General features: G+C 40.7%; 1 protein-coding gene across 1 annotated transcript in view; it reads left to right on the top strand.

Moving 5' to 3' along the window:
- ITPRID1 (ITPR interacting domain containing 1) overlaps positions 1 to 23,429 on the top strand; it is a 107,628-nt gene that overhangs the window by 13,312 nt on the left and 70,887 nt on the right. The window contains exons 2-7 of the mRNA XM_070787869.1: positions 100 to 260; positions 1,536 to 1,584; positions 1,907 to 1,950; positions 16,477 to 16,528; positions 19,189 to 19,275; positions 21,258 to 21,460. Of these exons, the coding sequence (XP_070643970.1) occupies positions 101 to 260; positions 1,536 to 1,584; positions 1,907 to 1,950; positions 16,477 to 16,528; positions 19,189 to 19,275; positions 21,258 to 21,460 (595 nt within the window). The 5' untranslated portion in view covers position 100. The remainder of the gene's footprint in view (positions 1 to 99; positions 261 to 1,535; positions 1,585 to 1,906; positions 1,951 to 16,476; positions 16,529 to 19,188; positions 19,276 to 21,257; positions 21,461 to 23,429) is intronic.

Raw genomic sequence — 23,429 nt, 5'->3', positions numbered from 1 at the left:
TGGATTGTGAGCCCTCTGGTCCTCTCCGTCTTACTGAACCAAGCCTGGAAGCTGAACTCATTGTGTCTCATTTGTTTGTGTGTGTGTGTTTTTAATTAGCATGAATTACTCTCTTGTGATGGAGGAGAAGTCACAACGAGGCCAGGAAAAGAGCAGAAGAGACATCCTGAAGTCCACCAAGCGGGCATGGGCTCCCCTGGATGAGCAGCTGCCCCCTGGCTCTGAGGAGGAGGGCCACAGTCTCACCAACCCCCTGCTGGGTGAGAACAGGCCATCAGGGTTATTTGAAACCAACCTATTATGAGTGGTGAGGGATGTGGAGCTTTGGGCTGGGGGCAAATGATTTTGGAACAAGGACTTGACTGTTAAGATGCCAGTGTTGCTGGTATGATAACCAAAAACTTATGAAATGGGCACATCTGACTTCACCTACAGACACTTAAAATACAAACCTTCTTAATAGAAACAGACCAACTAAAGAATGAACTTGGCTCCCTTTCCACTCCAATGTCCCCTCATTCTAAGTCCCCTAGGACCCCAAAACTGTGGAGCTCATGCCAGAGATATGAGACTTCTTGCAGGACATCAAACATCTTATTGAAAGGCTCTTATTTGCAGAGCCTTGCACAGGGTGTTGCTACTAATTTTAATCATTTAAAGAGTAGTAAATAAGGGAACTTTTGTCCTTTCACTATGATTTCTTATTTGCTTGTTCATGATGTTACTGTTTGATGGCTTTTCTTCCTTGCCACCACCAATTTATTCTATCCCTTCACAGTAACTCAGTTGAAGACTAAGCATCTCCCATGTCACCTTGGCCTTTTTGGTTCACCAGACACCTTGTGAGGGAGTAATTCATGTATCTTACTGCTTCTTAGGATAAAGTCAGAGAAAATAAGCCCAGAGTAACCTGTAACCAACTGGAAAGGAAACAAATGTTTACAGGAAAAACTGCTTTTATAGCCTTTCCTTTTTGCCTCTTGACTCGTTGGTTGAGCCAGTGACAAAGATCCACCTTAAAAGACTGATGCTTTTATAACACAGGGTGCCTTTGGCAATTCTGGGACTGTAGTGCAATTTGCCCCTGGAATGAATGCAAATTTACTTTCTAACCTGGCAGAGAACTCCTTGCAAATAAACATCACTGGCTAGCTGCCTTAGGTAAATGTGATTCAGTAAGGAGAGGCTCCACGTGATTCATATTCAACAAGAGAAAGGCAAAAATCTTCCATGCTTTTTCAGCCTTTGTATCACACCAGGTAATTTAAAAATTATTCTAACATCTCTTGCTCTTTTATTCCTTTTCACGTTTTCTTTCTCTTTAAGTTATAGTCTTTTGGCAAGTTTATACTTTATTCTCAGGAAAAGCCAATTATGGAAAACAGGAAGTTTTGCCTTGGGGGAAAAATGACTCTGCTTATAGAAACATGTAATTAAATACTAGGAAATGGACCTATTGGGTAGTGGCTAACTAATGGGCTGATATCTCTTCACCTGGTTATGTTTTGACTGACTGGTCTGTTTCTCATTTGTAGAAGATTCCAAACAAGAAATTATTCAGCAGTGGCTGGACTCTGGATTCTTGTAAGTGTTTCTTTATGCCCTTGCACATCCTTCTTGCAAAGATCCATGAAAACATGTGGGTAACCCTCCTGGGACAAGGTGTGACATGTAGGAATTTTCATTTTAACTGGGTGTTTGAAGGACTAATCTTTTATTGCAAATGTTATATATCCACTTAAAAGTACAAAATAGAATAATACTATTTCAGTTCCTAGCTGTTCACTGATTTCCTAAAGTCCTCTTGTCATAAAGCTTAGCTCTTCATTTACTCTGGTCTGTTTAATTAAAAATTAATTTAGCATAATTTTGTTGTTTGACTCACAATACTTTTGTTTCTTTATAGTGTCTCTGTTAATGAAAACTTTCAGCCAGTCGTCGACCACATTGGTAAGACAAGAGAACCCAAAAGCAGTTATGCTTTGTGGACCTGAGTAGGAGATGTATTAAAATGTTTGTTTGACTAAATCTTTTTAAAATGAGAATTATCAGAGATTCCTAGAAATGAAACAGATCTCAGAAACCATTCAGCTCAATCATTTTGTGTAATATATAAGACAAGTTCAGAAAGGATAGGTGTTATCAAGCAGCAGATCAGGGACTGGGAACCAGAACTCTTGCCCATATCGTTAGCTCAGACTCTTAACAGAAAACTAGCTGGGTCTGTAAAGATATTTTGCAAGGATGTGATTATGGAAATGAAACTGTTTAATATTTCCTTACACTGTATTGTATTTTTATTTCTAAATCTAGTTTCTACCCTTCAGTCTTAAAATTATATCTTCTCTTTCTAATGATGCATTTGTTCTCAAAAAGAATGAATGACTGAATTCTATAGCAAACAGTGTATATATCAAGTATGTATTTCCGAGGCAGAAAGTGTGGCACACTTGTTACATTGAGATTTGATAGAACATTATAAGAAGACAAAGAAATTTATCTACAGGTCTCACAGTTTCCATCTTCACTAAATCAAATATAATATTTCCTAGAATGTAAGACTCCTCAATTGTAAAATGCACCCACATTTTAAGTACCACTCAGATAAGAAAACAAAACAACCATCCATGTCGATTATAACTAGGCATTATAATAGGCTACACTGACTACCAGACACATCCTGATTTCATAGTTGTTAAAATGTGAAAAAAAGTGTGTTTTAAAATTGATGAAATGCCCTAAATAACATATGTAAAAATGACATAAAACAAGAATTTAATGACTAGAGGGAAAATTATTATTCTAATTGTTACTTACTTGGCTGGTTTTAATTATTTCACTTTCTTCACTGCCATTTAAATTAAGATTGACCATTTGCTACAAGACAGTTTAAATTTAACAATTTTTACTTTAAAATCTAGGTATATCATTAAAATTTCCTCCTTCGCCAAGCTTATTTTTTTTAAATATGAAAGTTTCATGATGCCAAAATCTCTAAAGATGCTTGCCAATAAGTTGAATTTAAGAACCTTTGTTATTGATAGTTCATTCTCAAGAAAAGACAAGAAGTTAAGAAATATAGCCAGCATTTCAGATCCGTCTGATATTTCATCTTTCCCAGTTTATAGTGAGAGGTCTGGCAACCAATTCTGGGGTTGTCAGTAAATGTATTAGAAACTTCATTTCCCAGGAATTAAGACAAATCATGGACCTTCCTCCTCTGAATCAAGTCAATTAAATAAAGGCACGAGGTGAAGACCTGGAGGAAAGAAGGGATAACAAAATGACTCTGAGATCAGACACACACAGTTTCTATTTCGCAGGGTCTTTATCTTTAGTAAGGTTTTTAATAATAATGGAATAGCTTCTTACAAGTTTAATTGAGCCTTCACTTTTACAAGGCCCTTCCTCATCTATCATATTTTAAGCTCAATAGCCTAGCAAGGCTGGTGTTCATCTATGTTTCACAGGTGAAGAATCTGAGTGGTCAAGTGCCACAATTTTTAGTCACAGCTGGTTAGAGGTGGGCAGAGGAGCCTGCAGGCAGGCATCCTCTCAGCCCCTCTGGGTGCTGGTTTTACCACAATGAGCTCAAGGCATCCCAAGTCCAGGGAAGCCAAACCCTGCACTAGGAAGTGGAAACTACAACAGTAGTAGCAGAAACTGGAGACCTGAAGGTCATGAGGAGTGTTTCAGAGAGAAAACTATGGTGAAACCAAAAGGAACTGAAGTAGAGAAAGGAAAGGAGTCTCTGCTGGAGGGAAAATCGTGAAAAAACCCCCACAATCCCACTAGGATATAGAGTGGTGTGTTCATTCTTAGGGCAGCCATAAATAATCACCACAGACTTGGTGGCTATGACAAGGCTGTAGATTGTCACCCTGCTTATTTAACTTTTATGCAGAGTATATCATGAGAAATGCTGGGCTGGAAGAAACACAAGCTGGAATCAAGATTGCTGGGAGAAATATCAATAACCTCAGATATGCAGATGACACCACCTTTATGGCAGAAAGTGAAGAGGAACTAAAGAGCCTCTTGATAAAAGTGAAAGAGGAGAGTGAAAAAGTTGGCTTAAAGCTCAACATTCAGAAAACGAAGATCATGGCATCTGGTCCCATCACTTCATGGGAAATAGATGGGGAAACAGTGGAAACAGTGTCAGACTTTATTTTGGGGGGCTCCAAAATCAGTGCAGATGGTGACTGCAGCCATGAAATTAAAAGACATTTACTCCTTGGAAGGAAAGTTATGACCAACCTAAATAGCATATTCAAAAGCAGAGACATTACTTTGCCAACAAAGGTCCATCTAGTCAAGGCTATGGTTTTTCCAGTGGTCATGTATGGATGTGAGAGTTGCACTGTGAAGAAAGCTGAGCGCTGAAGAATTGATGCTTTTGAACTGTGGTGTTGGAGAAGACTCTTGAGAGTCCCTTGGACTGCAAGGAGATCCAACCAGTCCATTCTAAAGATCAGTCCTGGGTGTTGACTGGAAGGACTGATGCTGAAGCTGAAACTCCAGTACTTTGGCCACCTCATGTGAAGAGTTGACTCATTGGAAAAGACCCTGATGCTGGGAGGAATTGGGGGGGCAGGAGGGGAAGGGGACGACAGAGGATGAGATGGCTGGATGGCATCACCAACTCGATGGACATGAATTTGGATAAATTCTGGGAGTTGGTGATGGACAGGGAGGCCTGGCATGCTGCAATTCATGGGGTCACAAACAGTTGGACACAACTGAGCGAGTGAACTGAACTGAACTGGTGCTTAAAAACAGAAATTCATTCTCTCACAGTTGTGAAGGCTGAAGGTCTGAACCAAGTGTCAGCAAGGTTATTCTCTCTCTGAAGGCTCTAGGGAAGAGGCCTGCCTGGTCTCTTTCTCATGGCTCCCATCAACCCTGGCATCCCTTTCACCCTTGCATCCTCCGCCTCTGTCTTCACATGGCTGACTTTCCCCACTGAGTCTTCTTCTTTTCTCTTAAGGACACCAGTCATTGGATTTAGGGTTTAAGTCTCACCTTTACCCAGTATGACCTCATCTTTACTAGTTATATCTGCAGAGACCCTGTTTCCAGATAAAGGATATATTTTGAAGTGAAATTTCAAATTCTGAAGTGACATTTCAAATACTGAAGTGAAATTTGGGTGGATACTATTCAACCAACTACAAGTAGAAATCATTCTGCTGTTTGCTTCTCTCAGTGATAATTCTGAGGCTTTCTGCATTAAAGTAGCAACAACATCCAAGTGCCTACTCATCTTTCACATGACCCTGTACCTCTCATGGAAAGCATTCTAGTGGGCCTCAGATAAAATGAAGAGGTGGAATAAGGTTTCAGTGGCTCTGTTGCTGATTTCCTCCTCTGTTTTGAGATGGCCAAGGTCAGGTCTTGGCTTCTTATGGTGATTCTTTGGCTTTCATGATGCTCTGTGGCTCCCTAAATTCTAATTTTTGTTCAGCTGGAATCTGGTTGGCCCATCTTTTTCACCACCGTTATGCTAGGTAAGGCCCCTTAACCCTTGGCAGTTCAGTGCCTTCAGTAAAACTCAGAGGAGAAAGAAATTAATACGTGTCAAGGGCACACAGGCTAGGTACCCTATATGCATATTATCTCATTTACCAGAACCATCTTCTGAGGCAGATATCATCATTATTAACTTTTGCAAAGAGGTAAATAAAGCTCAGGAAGGTTAAGTAACTTGCTAAAAGTAACCAGTCAGGAGGAAAGTGAGTTGAGATTTGAACATGGGTCTGTCTGACTGCAGCCACGTGGCCTCTCTAGACTACAGTATGAATTACTGTCCATGTTATGCATGGATGCCCCTGGGAGCATCCTGGGAGGAAAGCTCTGCATCAGCATCCCTGCTGGAAAAGTCAAAGCATTAGCAGAGTGGGTCAGCTTCCTGGCAACCACTTCCCCTCCCAGCTCTTCTGACTCTTGTACCAGCTTTCAGGGCCACAGCTCAGTTCTCTTGAACTTAAAATTTCTAAAGTGAGACAATGCTAATTTTTAAATGTCAATCAAGTATCTGTAGAAATACAAAATGGCCACATCTGGATCTTAAAATTAAAAACAAAAAAGATGCATCAGAGAATTTTCTGGCAAGTCATAAGTCATTCTACCTTAACTCTAGAAATTTTAAATTATAAGAAACTAAGCTCTTAGAAAATTGACATGACTAAGAAATGAATGCTTAATAGTTGGAAAATTCTGGTTTTTTTCCTGAGGCTCACTAGGTTTCTGATCTCTATACATATCAGTCTCAAAAGTTATAATAATTCTGAGTATTATGAGTAATAATTATCATATATCGAGTGCTTATTGCATATTTGAAAATTATTATGACGTACTCCTCAAACAAGGTGATTGATTAATTTCATTAAATACTGAAGAAACAGAGACTCAGTAAAGTTGAGAGATTTTCCCAAAACCACATAAAGCCAAAGAGGTGGAAACGTGATTTGAACTCAAGTCTGTTTGATTTCAAAGTTTATTCTTTTCTTACCAGAAACCAGTATACCACATACCGGTGTAAATCTGTGGCTGTTAATTTTCTCCCTAGACTTTCCTTATTTCTGTGAGCCAAGTTTGGATAGCAAAAAGGGACACTTCCTAAATTTAGGATTTTTTTATACTGATAAAACCTTATTTCATTTATACTTGAGGTGCATAAATATTTTTAAATTGTTAACTAAAAAACATATAGAGGAAGATATAAAAAGATATTCTGAAATTAATCTATAAATAACTCCTATAACTCAAATTTGCCTCAGGTTTCTCCAGCCTGTGGGTAAACATTACATTACAATGAAATTAGTCCACCAATTCTGAGAGATTATTGCCTCTATCTTGGTGTCACAGGGTCTATTGTAAAGTATCCCCTGTAAATATTAGTATTTCTGGGAGCCAACAGAAGATGCCTCACATTCTTTTATGAAAGAATTGACTTCCACTGTCACTGCTTCTACTCTAACAGAATTTCCTGGGTGTCAACATATGGACAGTTCATGTCTCATCACTTCCTGAGTGTCCATTCTTCTTGTGTTCCTCTGGTGCTCCAATTCTTACAGAATTTATGGAGACACTCTTTTCTATTATACTGCATGTGTGGATCTAGGTAGCATCACTAATGTTCTGGGTCACGCAAAACTCATGATGGGAATCAACTTTCAGCTTCTTCCTGCAACCCATATCTCTCTTTGAGTCTTAGACTTAGTCTGGAGACTAGAGAACAAATATGCTATCAACTCCATTTCCACACCCATAAGTACACAAAACTTCTGACAGATTCCGTTTTATTCCATTCTCCAGTTATTTAACAAATATGCATAGACTGCCTCGTACAAACTGGATACTCCATTAATATTGGAGATACTGAAGAAAAAAGATGCAGTGGAGATAGACACAATAAAAAAAAATAAATATATAATATGCCAGGAGTATAGACAGTGAGGTTAAATGTCTCAGATAAAGTGCCTTTGAGCAGCTACCTGAATTTGCTTATTTGTAGGATGAACTGTTCCAGGCACATGAGACAGAATGTGCAAAGGCCCTGGGATGCGGATGTGCTCTCTGCATTTTAAGAATAGCAAGGAGGCCTAAATAGTTGCAGCAAAGTGAGCAAGGAATACAGCAAAGAGATATGAGTTAAAGAACTATTCAGAGGTCACATAATTTAGGGCTATATCCCTGTAAAAATCTTTCTTTTACTCAAAGGGAAAATGTTTTATACAAAAACATTTGTATAATGTTTTATACAAAGTAGTGGCATAGCCTTGGTTCTTTTTAACAGGACAGCTGTAGTGGCTACTTGGAAAATAAATTCTGTTGGAGAAAAGGTGGAACCAGGGAGCCCCCTTAGGAGGCTAAGGAAATAACTTATGGAAAAGAAGATGAGGGCATAGACCAGGGCAATAGCAAATGCTGCAGAGAGTAGTGTTAGATTCTGGATATATTTGGAATATAGGTAGGGGAGGATATGCTTGTGGATACAGAATATAAAAGAGAGAAAGAAAAGCCAAGGATGATCGCAGTGAATTTTGCCCAAGCATTTGGGCAGGGTGCATGATCATTTATTGGAATGGGAAGAACATAGAAGAATCAGGCTTGAGATAAAAGATGCAATTTTAGGCATGCTATGATTCAAATACCTAATAGAAACCTAAAGAGATACTAATAAATAGGGATTAGTTAGTGTTAGTGTTAGTCGCTCAGTCGTGTCCAACTCTGCGACCCCATGGACTGCAGCCCACCAGGCTCCTCTGTCCATGAGATTTTCCAGGCAAGGATACTGGAATGGGTTGAGATTTCCTTCTCCAGGGGATCTTCCCAACCCAGGGATTGAACCCAGGTCTCCTGCACTGCAGGCAGATCCTTTACCAACTGAGCTACAAGGGAAGCCCCAAATAGGGATATATTAGTACAAATTGGAAATACCAATCTCGAGTTCAGGGGGAAAGTCCAGGAATTAATAGATAACTGTTTGGGTCTAGATGGCATATAGATGATGATAACCCAGAAGTTCAAATAAGGTCACCAAGCAAGTGCATAGAGACAGAGAAGAAGCCTGAGAGATACAGAAAAACCAGCAAGGGAGAAAGAGGAGGAGAAGGTCATGAAGTAAAATGAGGAAAAGGAGAAAAGTGTCTGGAAGATGAGTAAAGTTAAGGTGTCAAGGAGGGGATGATCAACACTGTCAACTGTCATTAACGGGTTATATATGATGAGAAATGAGAATTGTTTGACAATTAGGTCACTGGTGACCTTGAAAAGAGCTATTTCAGAGGAATAGTTGGGGAGAAAGGCCGGTTATATGACCTTCAAGTGAGAAATCGGAGTAGAGGAAGTGGAGACAGAAAAGTATTTGGAGGAGTGATGAGGCAAAAGGGAGCAGTGACTAAAAAGATAGCTGGAGGAGAGGTAGAGACAAAAGATGTTCTTTTTCTGGGGATGAGAGCTGTTACACCAGGTGTATTGGCTGATGGGAATGATCCGGTGACCAAGAGGTCCTGAGGTGCTTGTGACACTTTCCCTGGCTTCCCAGAGCCATCAGCAGAGCCTGGATCTCCCTCTAGGGCCTTGTCTCTTGAGGCTTTGAGAGAGATTTTGAAGTCTCTTTCAAGTCTCTTCAAAGTCTCAAGAGACTTTGAAGTTTCTTTCATTGAAACATTGCTTACCCAGGTTCACTTACTGATAGAAATCATTTGGGATGCTCCTTTTATGAAAATTACCTTTAGGCCCTTGCTCCTTCTTTCCATATGAATATCAAGAGTTACCAAAAGTTGGACACATCTGCCCATACTACTTATATCCCGAGTCTTCGCAAGGCATGGTTTTGTACTTTCTGCCCTGTCTTCTGACAAACATTAGGGCATATTAGCGGAGTGGTCCCACAGTCTCCTTTTTACCTATCTTCAGGGAACCTCTGATCAGGACACATGGATAACTTACAGGAAAGAGCCCCATGGGCATCCTTCAGTTTCCTTCTCTTTTTCCTTTCTAAGAACCACCATCAATGGGTGCAGACTAACTCCTCTTGGTCACCAACTTCACGGGCAAACAAGTCAGATTCTTGGCTTGGGCTCCATAAGGATCCACAGACCTTCCTTTAACCACAGACACAGTAGGACATTCAGAGCCTCTTTGGGGTCACTGGTAGTGCTACAGGGATCATGGTCATGGATGTTAAGGGTCCTCTTCTTAGGCTGCTGACTCACCCTTATTCCCAGATTCCACTGTAAAACTGTATAAGAAAGCTTGGAGGGAGGAGCTGATGTGTGGCAAACCCAGGGCCACACAGAGTACAAATCTGACATCAGCTCTGTCTGCCTGTGGAGCACACCATCCTGATGCTACCTGGGCAGACATGTACACCAAAAGCATGAGCTGACATGCAGTTTTATATGTCATATTCTTGTTTAATAACACATCCACACATAACTGAGGGTGAAAAAAGTAGAGCCAACTTCAACAGCACGAGACAGGTTCTGTCAACGTTCTGCTCTGTGCCATAGATTACGTGATAGGTGCTTAATTCATTTGCCATTTTTACTATTTAGACATTTCTTCACTGTTTTTCAGAGAGGTCCCTGAAGAGTAAACCTATCCCTTTCCAGAGGAATTTTTTTAATAATAAGAACTTGCTAAATCAAGTTCTAAATTTGTGACCTATATTATAGGAATAGGTTAAAGTAAATCCAGTGTAACATAATAGATGTTCCCTTTGAAAACATCATTAGAAAATGTGTTAGAGATGAACATATTGAAAAATAATGCTTTTCAAATGAAAGCATTCAAAGCAGAGAATTGTGCAAGGTGAAGGATGCAAAGATGTAGAATATATGACTCCTGCTCTCAAGTATGTTACTCTGACTTTTCAGGGCCATTACAGTATGAATATAACCTATACCAATTTTCTACAAGACTGTCTAGTCTTATCTCCTCTCATTACATCCCTAGTCCATTCTCTTTCTTCATCCAGTTTTTCCTGTCTTAAAGTCTTTCTTGTTCTGTTTACCTCTCCTCCTTCTTTTGAGATGTTACCCAAGTGCCATGTCCTCTGTAAGGCCCTTCCTGACATCTGCCCTAAGAGACTCAAATTGCCTTCTGAACACCAGTCACATCCATCATAGTTTCTATGCTTATGACACTTGGTCTGTACTGCCTCAAATTAGTAAGATATGATCCATCTTATTAACAAAATTGTAAAGATCACTGAGGCAAGAATCATCTCTAACACAGCTGATTTCCCTAAACCTAGTCAACATAAAGATATCTTAGTAAAAACTGGTCCATAATAAAGATGATTTATTCAGATTGGGAAATCTCCAAAGAAAAGGTGAGACTTGAGCTAGTCAATCAAAGAGGAGTATAGTTTTGAAAAAATAAAGAGACAAAGCATGATAATGTCATTTCCTGGAACCAATAGGAGCTTGAACAAAGGCATAGAAGCAGAAGTAAACTGAATTTGTGCAGGAAAGCATGCAGAAGATGGTACAACTAGAGAGAAGGTCTCATACTAGGAGCAAAGGGAGATATTTTTCTGTCAAATAAGGTGTGATCAGTTTATAAATGCCTTAAAATCCAGAAAGAGAGTATCACCTTTTCTTAGCACAGACATGGCAAAGAAATATCATCTCAGGCTCCAGGGAAAGGATGGGTGGTGCACAGCCGGGGTCTGTGTTGAGTAGAATTGTGAAGCCATATCTTTGTTCACCTGAATAGAGGGTCATGAATAATAACTAATAACCCCACTGGTGTTGCACTGGGGAGCTGAAGCAGGTGTCTCACATTTGCCATCTCTATTGTCATGAGTTAGGAATGGTTTCTGAGAAGAGAAAGGACAGGTTCCAGTGTTCATCCTGGCAATGGGAAGAGGGCACATGCTTTGGGAAGAAGCTGATCTCAGGCTTGGGCTGGGTGTCAGCAGAGGAATAGAGAGGAAGAATCCACAGCACCTGTAAAATAAACAACTATCTGGTTGAACAGAAGCAAAGCATCACAATTAGCTTTAAAGTTCTGAGCATGAGGGTCAGGGAGAATGCCAGAGTCTCTTCTTTGTAAGAATATAGCTTAATAAATTGCCAGCCGAGGCAAACAAACCCTTTTAACTGCCTCTACTATCTTGGTCATGCAGGAGTTAAATATACAGAAAGCCGCAGAATGCTATTATTTTAGAGCCCTGTGAAAATGTAATTTGATTAGTCTATTGGACGATATTCCAAAGAACCAAATGTCTTCCATGAATCAGTTAGAGATGCTTAGGAAAACCAAAATAAAAAATGCTTTCCAAGCCAATAAAGGTGCTAATTAGTGCCTTCTGCATATCTCACTACATCTTCTCCAGTAATACATTTTGCAGGGTTAAGTGCAGTGTCTGCTGCTTCAGATGGCAGAAGTCCACCTAACAGTAGGGAGGATGGCTGGAGACTCAAGTATCTGAAAGGGAATCAGAACTGGCATTTTAACCCATGCAATGAGACGTATTCAGTAGAGCAGGGAAATTTTTTTCTCACTTTAATTTTCCTTCAGATCAGCCCTTAGGAATCTCAAAAATAGGAGGACCTTAATTTTTTCTTTGTTGCCTCCATGCCTTTAGAGAGTAAAATTTGGTTTTAAAAATCTAACAAGAGTACTATCTTGGAAGGATAAAGAAATGGAGAAAATACAGAACCAAACACCCAGAGAAGAAGCCAGTGTGGAACTGAGGAGGCCTAGCAGTAAAAAGGGCTTCCCAGGTGGCACTAGTGGTAAAGAACCCGCCTACCAACGCAGGAGACAAGAGACGGACGTTCAAGCCCTGGTTCAGGAAGGTCCTCTGGAGGAGGGCATGGCAACCCACTCCAGTATTCTTGCCCCCAGTATTCATGGAGAATCCCATGGACAGTGAAGCCTGGTGGGCTACAATCCATAAGGTTGCAAAGTGCTGGGCACAACTGAAGGGACTTGGCATTTCCTCTGGAGGAGGAAATGGCAACCCACCAGTATTCTTCCCTAGAGAATCCCTTGGACAGAGGGGCCTGGCGGGCTGCAGTCCATGGGGTCACAAGAGTCAGACAGAACTCAGCAACTAAACCAGCACCAGCAGCAGGCTTATGTGGTGAGCACAGGCCCATCTGTAGTAGCCCCACTTCTTCTACCTGCAGAAGCTTGGGGAACAGTTTGTTTGTAACAGGAGCAGTTTGTTTGTCCCATGATGACATTCCCTGGGTGTCAAATTCGTGCTCTGATTAGAGGTCCCAGACTCCAATGCTTCCAGAAGCCAGTCAGGTGAGTGCTAATGAACCAGGCAGACTAGGAGAGACTGCAGAGAACTGCAGAGCGTGTCGCCTAACAGAGGCTGCCCTGAAGAGAACTGCGCTGGATCTTCTGGGTCTTAATGAAAATCCCAATGCTCCTGAGAACTAGACTACCAGCTTCTGGCTAATTATTGAAAACAGGCAAAATTGCAAGGGGCTGACCCTAACAAGCCTGTCTTCAGGTTCCAGGAAATTTACTTTATACATCAACGAAGTGGAAAACAAAAACAAAACTAAAACCAAAAAGCCCTCAGGCAGGCATAGAATAATAGTCTCACGCTGTCCTGTGCAAGTTTCACCTGTGTGGGTCCAAGCACTGGGAAGGCCAGCTGCTGCTTCCACAGTCACCACAGGAGGTAAACGCGTAACAACACTGAAAATGCCCCTTGGTCTCCTAGGACACCGGGAGCCCTGATGCAACATGGAAATGAAACCAGTGAAGCTGCTTAATTTCTGATCATTGTATTGTAATTTTAAAAATCAGGCTTATCTAGTGAGTTTAAATCTGAGCTTGGTAGCAGAGAAGTCTACGCATCTGAATATATTGGATAGAGATTGACATTTGTGTCATTTTAAACAAGATCAAGACGAAAGAGGATGATGAGTCTAACAAAAGCTGTAAAAGCTGTATCTGAACATTAGTGAGAGTGGGGTTCGGGTAAGGAGAGTCAAACATCTCGCCCAGCCCCTAATCATCAGCAATGTCTGGGCCTTAAAGGGAGCCATAAAAGTGGAAGGAGAGAAAGCCTTTCCTCTGCTGATGCTATAACTGTGTAAGGCTTTCATGTGTGTGTCATCAAACCATAAGACTCCCCCACTGTGAACTAGCAGGTCCACTTGGCACATTCCCTAGAAAATATGTTATCTTTAGGGGCTCCTTTTCCCCTGTGGGGCTGCCCTGGGTTTCCTGGCAACCAGGTCAGTCCTGAAGCTGGACAGCAAGAGCTGCGGTGTGTGATCCATGGAACATGACCACTAAATCTGTGTGGACACTAGAATCCCATGAGGAAGCCCTGGGTGTAGGGACGTGGTAGTTTCTGGATGACTTAGATGTTCTATGGGGCTACGGCTTTTGAAAACCCAACAAGGCTGTGCTAATTCTTTTCATCAATATCTGAAACGGGTCATTTCCTCTCTGACAGTTTGAGCAATTTTCCGTGACCACAATGTCAGCCCCCTGGTCTGGATGTACACGCTCATTCACAAGTTCCAGGAAATCCAGCTCAATAGCCAACAACCAGAAAAGACTGATGTAGTGGCAAGAGTGGTGACACTGGCAGAATATGAAGCCAGATATTCTAGAACTCTAGAATATTTTATGTGAGAAATGCTGCTCAGAAACTCCAAAATTCTCTGGATAAGCACAAATGGAGGCTGACTTTGTAAGATATATGCAAAGCAATAGATGAAAGGGGGGAGAGAAATAGAAAAAAATAACTGCTTAAAATGATAAATATTTATTTTAACCTTTCATTTTGGACAACCTATTATTTAATTTGTCAAGTCATTACAACATGACTGCCAAAAATTATACCATGCTTGCGTCTATAACATGATTAATAAAGCGGCAAATAGGCTTTCTTTCCATGTGACAACTTCAATCAATTGGCATTGGTTTTATGATTTGAGCAGCTCTGAGGCTGAATTCAGCGAGCAAGAGTCCAGCATGGATTAGTACTGCCTTCCAGGTGGCTCTATCAGGACTTCCCTGATAGCTCTCTTGGTAAAGAATCCACCTGCAATGCAGGAGACCCTGGTTCGATTCCTGGGTCAGGAAGATCCACTGGAGAAGGGATAGGCTACCCACTCCAGTATTCTTGGGCTTCCCCTGTGGCTCAGCTGGTAAAGAATCCGCCTGCAATGTGGGAGACCTGGGTTCAATCCCTAGGTTGGGAAGATCCCCTGGAGAAGGGAAAGGCTACCCACTCCAGTATTCTTGCCTACAGAATCCCATGGACAGAGGAGCCTGGGGGGCTACAGTCCACAGGGTCACAAAGATTCAGACAGAACTGAAGTGACTTAGCACGCACACAACACCGAAATGAGAGATTTGAACAGATGATGTTTTTCAAACTGTGGATCTTGGAGGTGACTCACAGGGTAAAAGAAGAGCTAAGTGGTAATTCACTTTGTCCAGAACAACACTCCTTTTACATAATTTAATTACTGGAAATTTGTAAAAGAATTCCTTTGCTAAAACCCATATTTTTAAAACTATAGATATAACAGGCAAAAAAGACTGGAATTTGGACTCTATGTTCATTTCTAATTTGGTTCATAAGTTTGAGTCAGATAAGAAATGTCACGTATTTATTATAATAATGGTCATTCACCTTGAAAGCGCAGATGTCTGCTACAGGGTTATCTCACGAAACAGGTTCTGAGTACTGCATCGGCCCCTGAATAGGCCTCTCTGGCATCTGACATGTAACTCTTCTATTCTGTCCTCAGCACCACTAACCAGGCAAATGGACTTTCAGCATCATCTTTCTCACATGTACTTGTTTGCTGAAAAACTTTTTGTGGTTTCCCATGTCCTGACACATACATGTAAACTCTTCTTTCTGACTTTCAGGTCAGCTACAAGACAGTCTGTTGACAGTGCAGTGTCTTGAAACAATAGCAACAAACAAAAATAAATGGTTGCATCCTACTGACCATGGGAAATTCACTTACTCTGAGCCTCAGTTTGCTTCTCTGTTAAGTGGGGATGAATGATACTTATTTCATGGATAAATTTTGTGCATGTAACATGCTTAGTACATTGCTTCACACAAAGATAATGTTAAATAAATAGTAACTTATTATTGTTATAATGAGCTTCCCAGGTGGCTCAGTGGTAAAGAATCCACCTGCCAATGCAAGAGATGCAGGAGACAAGGGTTCTATTCTTTGGAGTAGGAAATGGCAACCCACTGCAGTATTCTTGCCTCAAAATTCCATGGACAGAGAAGCCTGGTAGGCTGCAGTCCTTGGGGTCACAAAAAAGAGTCAGACACGACTAAGCATGCACCCACTTATTATCGCTATAATACATAATAAAGGTAATGATAAATTCCTGGATCTGCTATTTTTGACTGTGTGATCATGGGCTCATTACTCAACTTTCCGTGAGTCTCAATTTCCTTATCTGAAAGATAAGAATAGATGCTAAATCATAAGACTGTTGTAAGGATTAGGTGGTACAGATTACTGGAAGATACTCCAGGTATGCTGGGTCCTTCATGTATCATCTGTCCTTACTCCTCAATCTTATGTACCAGGAGAGAATATCCCAAAATGTCCTGTGATCTAATCAGCTTAGCCCTATCACTATGTTTGACATTGCTATAGACCCTCTTCTTTCATGACAATACCTCTTCCATTTATCAAATTATTCCCATTCTTAAAAATCCAAGACAGGTACTTCTTCCTCCATGAAACCTTTGCTGACTACTTCATTCACCACTGACTTCCCTCTTCACTGAGCAACTACCCCATTTCCTCAAGGACTTATCACACAATTTAGCCATTAATTACATTCTGTCTTGTTTGGTACAGACGCCTTGTATCTCATGTTGATAACAATCGTGGATATGGAAATCAATCCCATGTTGGTTCATTTGAGGGTGAGAAAAGTATTCCATGAGAAAACAAGGAAATTAAGCTCATCTCCTCTTTTTTGTTGCAGTTCCTTTTCCTGAAAAAGGAATGGTTCAAATGACTGTGAAAGACTACATGAGGTAGGTGGCAGGATGGCTGTTTCACTCCAGGGTTGTGCTGACACATCTTTCATAAGCGACATGGAAGTGAGGAGGTCTCTTAGTAATGCCATGGGTCTTGGCATCTTGGCACTGGTTCAGCCAGAGTGCCTAGACTATTTTCACCAGCCTTGAGAAAAATAGAGGTTCTTTAATTGTCCTAAAGGAGTGAGCAAACTAAATCAGTAAATGCTGACTTAGGGGGGAATTTAATGAAAATATATTCCTAAATGGTATTCTACTAAAATTCAGCTATTCATGAGAACCTGTTCATAAAATAGTTACATTCATATTTTCATATTGCCAATGTGATTGATTATCATGCTATTGCTGCTGCTGCTAAGTCGCTTCAGTCATGTCCGACTCTGTGCGACCCCATAGACGGCAGCCCACCAGGCTCCCCCATCCCTGGGATTCTCCAGGCAAGAACACTGGAGTGGGTTGCCATTTCTTTTAACTAGACAGTATTACATATAATTTCCAGTGCTAGGTAGAAAGCACTGGAAATTCGAGTTTCCTAATATGAGGATAGACTAGGTCTCAAAATGGTCCCAACAGCAGCAGCAATATCACCTGTGAACTTAATAGAATACCAAGTCACTTCAGCACACTGCATCAGAAAATCTGGACCTAAGGGTCAGAAATCAATGTTTTTGTAAGCCTTTCAAATATTCTGAAGCACACTGTTTAAGAACCACTGGAGTGGACCATGTGCATTGGAGGACTGGGAACTCTGCCTCCTCCATTCTAGTCACTCTTACATTTTCCAGATCATTCAAACTAGTAGAAAACCAAATATTCAATACTGTATTCTTCCAACTTGTATCAATTCACACCTAAAGTGCTACTTGGGCATAATTTTTCCCTCTTAGAAGATCGTATGTTTTTGCTACTCACAGAACCATATAGAAATAGGGACCACAGAAATTCTTCAGGCAACTCCTTTTGTGGAAGAGGAAAATGAGAGTCAAGGCCAAGGACTCACCCATGCTCTTCCAGCTTCCTTAGAACTGTGACTATATGTGGCTTCCCCTGGATCCAAGTCCAGGCCAATGACTGGGTAGCTCTGCTGAACATTACAAAATTAGGTATGAATCTCAAACACAGAGTGAAACAAAAATTGTGGCAGGGCTAGGACACACTGAGAGGAGGCAGGAAGTGAAAGGTATCTTCTGTCTGTCTTCCAAGAAAAGTGAAAGTGTTAGTCCCTCAGTCGTGTCCATCTCTTTATACCCCATGGACTGCAGCTCACCAGGCTCCTCTGTCCATGGGATTCTCCAGGCAAGAATACTGGAGTAAGAAGCCATTCTCTTCTCCAGGGGATCTTCCCCATCCAAGGATCAAACCCACATCTCCTGCATTGCAGGCGGATTATATACTGTCTGAGCCCATGCATTGGAGAAGGAAACGGCAACCCACTTCAGTGTTCTTGCCTGGAGAATCCCAGGTACAGAGGAGCCTGGTGGGCTGGCGTCTATGGGGTCGCACAGAGTCGGACATGACTGAAGTGACTTAGTAGCAGCAGCAGAGCCACCAGGGAAGCCCCTCCAAGGCTCCCAGAAAGCTCAATCGTCTATTAAAACAGAATCTTTATTTTTCAGAAATGTGCACTTTCTCAGCCTTAGGCAGAGAAGCAATTGAAAAAAGATAGGTAGTGCCCAGCTATTCTTACCAAACATGGACAGGACTAAGGCAAATTCAGGAGCCCATGTAAGATAATTTGGTCGCCTTGGGATAATTGATATCAACATTGTATTCTTCAATAAATTATAATTTTTTGCCAACTTCTATTATATTTGATGAAACTAGATGAGTTATAGTATATCTAAGCTATATAAAAGTGAACTGTAACAGTTCTATTCTGTTTGGAAACACTTTCAAGTGACTTGTACTGCCTATTAGGATAGAGAGACACACATTTTCGCTTTTACTATAGTAAAGGGGACCCCAGGTGGCTCAATGGTAAAGAATCCACCTGCCAATGAAGGAGACACAGGTTCAATCCCTGGGTCAGGAAGATCCCTTGGAGGAGGAAATGGCAACCCACTCCAGTATTCTTGCCTGGAGAATCCCATGGACAGGGAGTGTTGTGGGCTACAGTCTATGGGGTCTCAAAAGAGTCGGAAACAACTAAGCAAACTGAGCACACACACAGAATAAAGGAGTTCGCTAGAGTTGCACATGGATGACAGCACCTGGGGAATGTTAACTATGCAATATGAAATCCTCCACCATTAAGGGAAGATGCTTCAGTGACCTCTGAAAGAGATGCTTACCGTACCTCTTTCATCCCATAATCTTAACTTCTTCCTGAAAGTTAGTGCCTTGCAAAGCTCTTTTCCTGAAAGGTTCCCCAATGATTTGCCATCTGTCAAAAGTGAGACATTCTGTCACCTTTGTAATGAGCACTAGCGGGCACCTAACACCTAAATTCTCACACCTTCTGTAACACAACGCTCTTAAAGAGGGGAGCAATTCCTCCGCTGCCTGCAGTCTCTTCTTCGAAGATGTGGCCATTATGAGATGATGAGAAATGAAGAGGAAATGCAAGTGTTTGCTCTGGAAGGGAAAGAGTCACAGTGACCTCCCAGGGGACTCTCTAAATCAACACATCTCATCAGTGGTATTTCCCCCAACTGCAGATCTCTGCATCAGTTTTCAGAAACTCCCACTCTCTCCAGAGGGACCAGTTTCAACTCTTGCCATTCTGCTGCCAGTATACCACAAAGGTATGTGATTTCCAGGCACTTTTTACCCAGAGAAATCGTTTTGTGCAACAGTGGGTTTCATGAAATTACAAACAGGCACTTGAGAAATACTTGTTGAATGAATCGGTGAGAGAATGAATATAGGATTTCCAAACTCCGACCTGCAAGAACCATGTGAAAGTCAGTGAAGTTGCACTAAATATCTATCATTGGGGAAATGGCCAGATGAACTATTGGCTCACCCATTTTATGGAATTCCACATAGTGATAAAAGAAATAGACAGAGACAATTTTACTAACTTATAATGATCTTTAAGTAATATTTTAAGAGGAAAAAAATCAAGATGCAGAAAGATACATAGAATAAGTTACTGTTTATAAAGCCAACAAGTGAAAACTATAAAGCATATATGTAACTATATAAAAAAAATGCCTAGGAGGATACACATAAATTCAGTAGGAAGGGAGTCAGGATTGGAAGGGGTAATAACCAAGGGGAGAGAGACCCTTATGTAAGATATTATAATTCGTAACAAGGTGAATGTATTTTATGCTTTTCTTACATGGGTAAATATAGATAAAAAGTTAATGATGTAGAAAATATTTTTTAATGACAAATCAATCAATACTTATATTCTTGGCCATAAGAATGTGAGCCACTAGAAAACAAGATTATGTTATTTTTGTTCTTTTTTGTCCCCTGGGTGCCTAGCTGAGACGCATGACAGACATTCAATGAATATTTGTATAAATGAGTAAGATAAAAATTTGTAGATGAAGTCAATAAATAAAAAATTAAATCTTTCATTCAAAATTTAGATTTTTTTGTGGGAGTTTTTTCTCCCTCAAAATTTTTTCTATAATATCAAATGATTGGCACCCCCAGTTCACCAGTTCTTTCCAATAATTAAAAGATCCAGCCTGAGCCATGTAAGCCCCACAGTAGTAGTTCTTGGCTTGTCTTTTCTTCCTTGGTAGAATCAGGAGGCAAAGCACAAGATCTCTATGTCACATAAGAAAGTGTGAACTTGATGTTGGAACGTGATGCTGGGTGGCCTGCCAACTGAGACTAGAGGTGGCTATTGTTGAATGTGTGGATGGCTAAATAAATGAATTGTAGTTAATCCAATTTAAATGCTGGCATCATGAAAGTAAAATTATCCGAGCTATCTCAGATAAGCTCCCTAGACTTGCATGTAAAGGTAAACAGAAGCTTTTAAAGATGAACCTAAGAAAACCTGATGAAAAGTTCTGGTTCCCATGGAGTCCATGAGTTTTAAAGAGTCACTAGTATAGTCACTAAAAAGTTCAGTGATTAGAAAGTGAGGTGGTATATATACATATAATTTCCAGATAACTGAAGGGTATCATTTTAAGTGCCAACACTGAATAGAACAACTTGAAAAAAATACTTCTTTTCAGCCAAGTCCAAAAAAATACAGAACATATTTTAACCCCACCTAGGGACTTAAACTCATTGTTTGTGATCAGACTTGCAGTGTCCATTTAGTGATATCCTCAACAAATTTGTGTGACTAGGGATGCCCCTGACTGATACTCTTTTTAATTATTTTAATATTTAATAATTTAAATATTCTTTTAAAATATCTCTCTTTTAAAATATTCTACTGTTTTCAGGATTTTTTTTCCTTCTGTTTCATATTGACATCATCTACCATTTTTTGTGGGTATCACTCCACTGCTTCTGGTTTTTGTCCCACAATCTCCTTGCTCCATCTAATTGAACATTTCCATGTTGTGAAATGGAAACCTGTTAAGTAAATTCATTGTAAAGTACAGAAAGCAGTCCCTGAGTGCGGGTAACGGACTATCCTTTGAGGAAGTATATACGAGCTCTAGTAAATACACCATCTGTTTTTGTCTATTCAGATTCCTCCTTTACTAAATATCTGGAAGATTGAGTGGGTGAAGTGACTAGGGAAAAAATGACTTTTGGTTAAATGAACTGTTACTGGATAAAGATATTCATATTTTCACTGCAGCATTCCGGAATGGCTGGAATTTTGGGAAAAAGATCCAGTGGAGATTCTCTTGGATCTGGGGTTTGGTGCTGATGAACCAGACATCTGCACTCGAATCCCAGCCAGATTCCTGGGTTGTGGCTCAGCAGCCAGAGGAATCAACATCCGTGTTTTTCTTGAAGCTCAAAAGCAGCGAATGGACACTGAGAACCCTAACTTGTACAGTAAGTGAGGACCACTTGGCATCAGAATCTCAGCAGTGGCTATGAGAAGTCAGATGAACCACAGTACTAGGAGGGATGGGCCAGGAGATCTATGCAGTAGCAATCAACTCCCAGAGCTCAGTGGCTTCAGACAGAAACAGGCTTATGTCTTGATAACTCTCTGTGTTCACTGTGGATTGGTATATACATGAGGGGGAAGATGGGCTTCCCTGATGGCTAAGATGGTAAAGAATCTGCCTGCAATGCGGGAGCCTCAGTTTCAGTCCCTGGGTCAGGAAGATCCCCTGGAAAAGGAAATGGCTACCCACTCCAGTATTCTTGCCTGGAGAATCCCATGGACAGATGAGCCTGGCTGGCTACAGTCCATGAGGAGGAAGAGAGATCTGTTCCATGATGTTTTCCTTATCCATGGACTTGACTCCACTGTGTGGAACATACTGGCTGGCAGTAACAGGGAAAAGGTGGAAATAGAGAACCATTTGTTGTTGTTCAGTTGGTAAGTTGCATCCAACTCTTTGTGACCCTATGGACTGCAGCACACCAGGCACTAGGCCTTAAAGCCTCCTGCTCAGAACTTATACATATCAAGTGTGTTCAGATTTCATTGTCCAAAATAAATCATGTGGCCACACTTAACTCCAAAAGGGTGACGATGTGCAATCCTACTACATGCAGAGAAGATAATACTATACTGGTAAATAGCACTAATACATACTGTAGCCACATACCCAGAGGTCAGAGAACCCAGAATTTGGCAAACTTATCATGGGTCACTAAGTGAAACCTTAATTTTCTCATCTGTGAGGCTTGGAACACTCTTATCCACCATAAGCTGTGATTGGTAACTATAAATATGTCATATCTCAGATTTGTGGATTAACTAGACTTCCTTGGTGACTCAGATGAATCTGCCTGCAATTCAGGAGACCCGGGTTCAATCCCGTTGCTGAGAAGATCCCCTGGAGAAGGGGATGGCTACCCACTTCAGTATTCTTGCCTAGAGAATTCCATGGACAGAGGAGCCTGGAAGGCTACAGTCTATGGAATCTCAAAGAGTAGGACATGACTGAGTGATTAATGCATACTTAAATCTTATAGTTATCATGCATGCTACAATTTTTTTCCAGCTGGTGGTCAGTGAAATATTACTGTCTAGGACACAACTGAGCTTATTCTTGGGGTATGTGTACTGTGCTCAAACAATTCGGAAGAAAGATGGCTTGCAGTTAAACAAGTTTATTTACTGCAAGATTTGTTTAATATGCTGAGTTGTACTCTCAGTTCCCTGGAGGGAGTGCAATGCAGTGTTTTCAAAATCATTTCCATATAGAACCTCTCTTAGAGGAGCCTTGAAGAATATCTCCTCCATGGAATAGTTCACAGAATTCTGGACTGGGAACCTGCCAAATTTCTATTAACGAAATAAACTCTTCTAAATAAATTCACTGAAAGAAAAGTCAAGAGAAATGAAGTGTTTCTCTCAAATAGACATCTGGAACAGACGTTTTGCTTAGGTTTTTCATCTCAGTTTCTGTCTCCTCTGTTTTCACATGGGTGAAATGGGTGTCCAAAATCTCAGCAATAACATTTTTTAAAAAAAGTACGCAAAACTGCAGGCATTGCAAACTAATGGTTCTTTACCTTTAGAAGAAATTAATATCATCCTTTGTTGTCTCCTTCTCCAAGCTGCACAGAGATGCAAAATTCTTGATCTATTCTTGATTTGGGGAGAATAGCAACACTTACCGATATTTGAGGACTGTTTGAGCTGATCTGTGAAGTAAACATTTCACAGATGAAATTGACACATGGATCATAGGGAAACGAGAAGTCAGCCCCCGATCCTGTAACTGCTGGCCCGCTCTTATTTCCACCGCTTAGCCCTGTGCTAACAGTGCATGGTCACTATTCTCACTCAACACTTACTCATACACTTTCAACTCAAGAAAGCTGAGAAGGTCAAACGCAA

Source organism: Bos indicus, chromosome 4 (genome assembly GCF_029378745.1).
Source record: "Bos indicus isolate NIAB-ARS_2022 breed Sahiwal x Tharparkar chromosome 4, NIAB-ARS_B.indTharparkar_mat_pri_1.0, whole genome shotgun sequence".
NCBI lineage: Eukaryota > Metazoa > Chordata > Mammalia > Artiodactyla > Bovidae > Bos > Bos indicus.
The sequence above is the reverse complement of the archived record's forward strand: the minus strand, read 5'-3'. Positions and strand labels throughout refer to the sequence as shown.